This window comes from Myotis lucifugus, unplaced genomic scaffold (genome assembly GCF_000147115.1).
Source record: "Myotis lucifugus unplaced genomic scaffold, Myoluc2.0 scaffold_8, whole genome shotgun sequence".
In the NCBI taxonomy this organism is placed as follows: Eukaryota; Metazoa; Chordata; class Mammalia; order Chiroptera; family Vespertilionidae; genus Myotis; species Myotis lucifugus.
Window position 1 is genome coordinate 4,931,385 of NW_005871056.1, and position 6,025 is coordinate 4,937,409.

Consider the following 6,025-nt stretch of genomic DNA (forward strand, 5'->3'; position numbering starts at 1 on the left):
GTGGGGTCAGGATCCCAGTAAGGCCCCAGCGGCTCCTCCAGCTGTGGGGACCAAGAGGCAGAACTGGACTTGACGTGGTGCTCGGAACTGGGCCCGTGACAGCCTTGGGAGATGGTCCTGGTGCGGGGACGGGTGCTCGGGCTCCATCCTCGGGAATGTGGCCGGAAGGTGTACGGAGGAAGCCCCAGGCACCTTTCCAAATGCAGCCAAGAGGGGAGGGGATGGAGCAGGCGCCGGCCGCTGCTGTCCACCGGCCGCTGCCTCAGAGCTTCTTCAGGCGGCTGTACATCTTTCTCTTGCTCTTTTCCCCAGCCCAGGTCCGGCTCTTGGTACGAAACTTCTTCAAGTCTTCTTTAAAGTCCTCATGGTGCATGGGCCGGTAGCTGGGGGGCTCACAGTGAGACGGGCATTTGAGGAAGAACTCCTTGTACCCGCCCTTCAGGATGTACAGCTCAGGGTAGTGGAGGCTGGGGTACTCGTTGCTGAGCCGATCTCTCTCTCGCACGAAGCGGCACATGCGCGGGCCCCGCTCAGAGGAAAACTCGCAGTGGAACACCACGATGACGCGCTTGCCGTCGGCGGGGGAGATGGGCTTCTTGAACAGGAAGTCTTCCACCTCGTCCTCCATGTGCAGGTTCACCGCGCCCTTGATGTGGCCGCCCTCATATTCGTATGGGTACCGGCAGTCAATGATAACAAACTCTTCAATGAGGTTGGCAAACTTGCCATTCAAGACAGATGCCATGATTTCTGGAGAGATGTACTTTAGGTCCTGGTGCTGCCCAGCGACTGTGTGGAAGAGATAACCCTTGGAGAAGTCCCCTATGAGGTCTCCGGGGTCGTTGTCCGGAATATTCTCGATGGTCCCCTTTGCGGGGGATACCAAGGCTGGAGATGGATGCAGAATCTCCCGGGGCTTCTTGGGACTGGCCCTGAGCACGATCTTCCTCCGCTTCGTGCTTCCAGGTGGGGACAGCTCTCGAGATCGGTCCGGTCTCTTCAACACTGAGCGCAGGGCGGGGCTGCCCGGGGAAGTGGAGTCAAACAGCTGGCATCGGTTGCCCACGTTTGCAGTTGTTCTCATGACAAGGGGAGACGTCCAGAGGCTTGCCATGCGGGAGGAGGTCTCCTCATCATTCTTCAGATTCTCTCCATCGAGAAGGTCCATGAAGCCATCATCTTCATCAGAAAAAGTGGCAGTCACGGGTGACTGGGGCATGAAGAGTGGAACGAAGCTCTCTGGCTCGCTGCTCTCTCTTTTGTCGGAGGAAAGGTTTTCCTTAGTCTCCTCCTGGCCCATCAGCTGAAAGACATCACGGTCCAGGGGATCGGAATGGCTCCTCTTCAGAGCTGGACTACATCCCAAAAGCTTCGGAGGCAGGAAATGTATTCTCCTCATGGGATTTTCAAGGTTTCCTTTACCGACCAAGGGCCCAGGAGAATCCAGACAGACGCCTGAATCTGTTGACTCGGAGGAGCCCATTCTCTGGAGACTGTTGTTGTTTGCCTCGGGCGGCTGCTCACCCACACTGCCCAGGCCCTGCAGCTGGTCCATGGTGGCCGTCAGGGCGGTGACGGGCAACAGGCCCTCGGAGGCCGGCTCTCCGCCGAAGTGTGCCTTCAGGACGGGCGGCGACGCGGGCAGGGGGCTGCAGGCGAAGAGCAGGCGGCGGCGGCTGCGGCGCGGGGACTCAGGGCCCAGTTCCATGGCTGCGCCCGGCCAGTGCCCGCGGCTCAAACACAAACAGGACCAGCCACGGAGGACGCAGCGCAGAGGGGAGTCCGGCCCCAGCAGGCGCCACCCACAAGCGCAGGTGCTTCCCGCTCACCGCTCACCGGCCACCTGAAGGTCAAATCCAAACAAACGCGGTGGGTCAGGGAGGGAGAGTGGCTGCAGCTGAGAGGCCCCAGCCCGGGCTTAACTCAGGCCCTCGACTGCGCGGACCCGCAGTGATCAGCTGGCAACCTCCGCTCTCGTGGACTGTTCAGGCGCCAGATGTTGGGGTCCAACCCCAGCAGGTCCAGGGGTTCCGAAAAGTGTGGACAGAGTCAGCGAAGAAGGAATGACAGGCAGACAGCGTTCAGTTGATCAGCAGCCTAGCCAGGTTTTCCAGCCGGGTTCTGTGTGTTATTGTCCTGTTACATCTGTACTTATACCAGTTGATTTTAATCCTATCCATTCTATTCCAGAGGTTAGGGCCTTTCTTCTCTCCACCCCAAGGTTACTCTATTGTTCTATTAAGCTACAAGGGAGTAACTGAAATTATGTAGCTTAAGCCTGATTGTGCGTAAAGTGATTAATTACTCGCCTGGCACTTAGTTAAGGGGTTTTATTCCCTCCCTAACTCCTGGGAAAAATCCCCACCTGGGAAACAACCTTTCTCAGAGAGGTGACCTTGGTTAAAACAGCGCTAAGAAGGGGAGCAAACATATTAAGAACAGTATGCCATATACGCCAGGTCCCTTGAAACATGCTGTGCTGATGTTTCTTCCCTGCAGCGACTGTGTCAAGCAGCAAGGATGGACTGGCTTCCAGCATTGGTCATTAGACCTGTGCAACCACACAGGTACCACACACAGAAGACTCTAGGTCAGTGGTTCTCAACCTTCCTAATTCCACGACCCTTTAATACAGTTCCTCATGTTGTGGTGACCCCCAACCATAGAATTATTTTCGTTGCTACTTCATAACTGTAATTTTGCTACTGTTACGAATCATAATATAAATATCTGATATGCAGGATGTATTTTCATTGTTACATGTTGAACATAATTAAAGCATAGTGATTAATCACAAAAACAATATGTAATTATATATGTGTTTTCCGATGGTCTTAGGTGACCCCTGTGAAAGGGTTGTTCAACCCCCAAAGGGGTCGCGACCCACAGGTTGAGAACCGCTGCTCTAGGTTATATGACCTGCTGTCACCATCTTGAAAGTCTTGGTACTCAAACTTGTCTTTTGTAAGTGCAGTTCAATCATACAATGGAGCACATGTGTGAGCAAAAGGAGATACATGTAATATGCATGTTCACTGTTCCTTGCCACCCCATTCATCCTTAACATTTGAGATATCCTGCAACCAACTAATCCCAGTGGACACACAGTAGGTGGAAATTCAGTGAGACTCAGTAGAAGATAAGATTGCTACTTCTACAATTAAGTGAGTAGGGTGAAGGAAACCATTGACAGCCCTAAGAGGCCACAGTTAAAGTTCTGACCAAAACTTTCTTCAAACACAGAAAGAAGAGAGACAGTGACATTCGAACAAATACATATAACCAAGAAACACTATTATATTCTTTTTTATTCATATTACTTCCCTGTATAAGCCACTCACTTAGGCTTAAAATGATAAAGAAGGAAGAGAAATATCCAACAACACTTATTTCCTTTACTTTCAGTCCTTCCTTATTCATCAGTACCTTATTCATCAGTAAGCTGAAGGTAGAGAGTGTTGATAGGATGTTGTTCTTATTGAGAAATGAAATTTAAAATGTTCAGTTAGTTTTATGCATATTTTCCACTGTCTGGTAAGAATAAAATACACATGCATATACAAACTATGAAACATGAATTCTGTATTTTTAGTGATCTACATACAAGATAAATGCTCATATAAAACTGCATTGCACTATATATATATATATATATATATATATATATATATATATATATAACACTAACATGTAAAGTGTCCCCACAAAAGTTCAACCAGGAGACGAGGAGTTCTATCACTCGCTATGATATGCACTGACCACCAGGGGGCGGTGCAGAAAGAAGAAAGGCCCTGGCCGGCAGCTGACAGCCAGGGAAGGGAGGCCCTGACCAGCAGCCAGAAGGCCCGGATTGGGCCTGACTGCTGGCCAGGCCTAGGGACCCTGCCTGTGTACAAATTTTGTGCACCGGGCCTCTAGTATAGAGATAAATGGTGAAATTCACATTCAATAACAATTTACAATATTAATTTTCTTTACTTAGAATGACATTAAATAGCAATCAAATAGACAAGTTAGGAGACAGAGCATGCAAGTAAAGAAAAAACTTTATATTGTAGTACCTTTAACAGTACTTTTTCCCCCTACTTTTGAACAAGGGGCCCCACATTTTTATTTTCCACTATGTTTTGCAAATTATGTAACCAACTCTGATTAGCAACATGTCTTATGGAGTTTGAGGATAACTTCACAAAAGTTGAGTCTTAAGAGACTGTTGGAAATAGGGAAAAGTGAGTTGAGGGAAATAGAGAGGAGATTTGAGGCAGAGGGAAAAGGATGTAGTCTAGTTTCACAGTCTAAGGAACACGGCTCCCACAGGAAATTAGAAGCTGTTTGGTTTATCTGGATCTTGAGTTAGGTCAGCATGGTTGAAGGTTCTGGAAAGAGATGAATCTGAACAAAACAAGACAGACCAGATCATGAGGGTGCTGATGTACACTCAGCAGGTGATGGGAAACCAATGGAGAGTTTTAAATGAGCGAGTTGCAAGAGAAGATACATATAGAAAGATCTTCAGTACCAGCTTTGATTCTCAGGGTCTCATGCTATGAGTCCTACATGGTCTTTGACCATGGACTTTCCTTTCACCTAATGTTACAATGCTAGTTATCAAGCAGAGCACCATACACCAGTTACCAATTGCACTTTAAACACCTCTTAGTACCAAAGTTACCAAAGAAAATACAACATAGTCAAGCACTACATGGAACAGAGCTTTACTTACATAAAGAAGAGACAGACAACACAGAGGGACATGGAGAGTATTATGCTGAGAGAAATAAGCCAGTCAGAGAAGGATAAGTATCAAATGATCTCACTCATATGTGGAATCTAATGAACAAAATACACTGACAAATAAAATAGATTCAGAGGCATGGAAGCATGGAACAGACTGATGAATCTCAGAGGGAATGGGGGAGGGGAGGTGGGAAGAGATTAACCAAAGAACTTATATGCAAATATGGACACAGACAGTAGTGTGGTGAAGGCCTGGGGAGGGAGTGAGAGTAGGCATCAATGAGGGGGAATAAAGGGGGACATCTGTAATACTTTCAACAACAAAGATAATTTTATATATATATGGCTAATGTGCAAAGTGTCCCCTTGGGAGTTCGACTGGGAGACCGGGAGCTCAATCGCTCATTGCGATGTGTGCTGACCACCACGGGGCAGCACAGAATGAAGGAAGGCCCCGGCCAACAGTCAGAAAGCGCTGATCGCCGGCCAGGCCTAGAGACCCTACCCGTGTTCAAATTTCGTGTACTGGGCCTCTAGTAATAAATAAACTAAAAATAAATAAAAGACTTTAACAATTGTGCTACACATGCCAGGTCTTTCATAAACTGTATTTTAAAGGTATCACCTGTGAGATTCACCCATGGAGCCAGGTCTTTCAGCTTAGAAGAGCCAGTTATTAAATTTTCAGAAATTTTGCTAGCCAATTATTAGACATAGTCATTGTTAAATATTAAATATATAGTTTTACAATTAAATAAAATAATAGAAACATGGGTGATAATATTTTAAAAAGAAGAGACATAGTAAGATAAGCTTTAATGGTTTCCCATGGCCAGCGGGTCTCTCCCAGCAGCTGACACAGGGCCGTTTGCCTATGTGTACCCTTTTCTGCCTCAGCAGAAGGTACCCTATTTCCTCCTCACCTCTGTGAGGATATAACAGTGGGTTTGGCCAGGTGTCATGTGACGTACACACTTTAAGCAGAGACAAAAGTACTCATTGCGCCTGAAACAGGGAAAGGTATTCCCACACAAGGTGATAAGCCCAGCACAGGCTGTGTGGGCTCTTTATCTCTTGGTAAGACACAAGGCCCATTCTTGTGCAGCTGAATGGGAGTTGAATGACTACTAGCATTTGAGTACCTTTCCCAAAACAATTTATCCTTCAAAGTCCAGATCAAATGCCATCTCATCCTTGACTCCTTCAGAATCATTCTAAACAGTGCAAAGGCAATTCACTGGAGAAAGGATAGTCTTGCTAACAAATAGTACCAGAATTACTGGGTATG

The 6,025-nt window shown here is 47.4% G+C and overlaps 1 protein-coding gene across 1 annotated transcript; it reads right to left on the minus strand.

Moving 5' to 3' along the window:
* Nucleotides 1-236: 236 nt before the first annotated feature.
* LOC102425819 (M-phase inducer phosphatase 1-like) lies at nucleotides 237-1,708 on the minus strand. Its single transcript, XM_023749327.1, has one exon. The coding sequence runs from the start codon at nucleotides 1,706-1,708 to the stop codon at nucleotides 263-265; it is 1,446 nt and encodes a 481-aa protein (XP_023605095.1). The 3' UTR covers nucleotides 237-262.
* Between the last annotated feature and the right edge of the window lie 4,317 nt (nucleotides 1,709-6,025).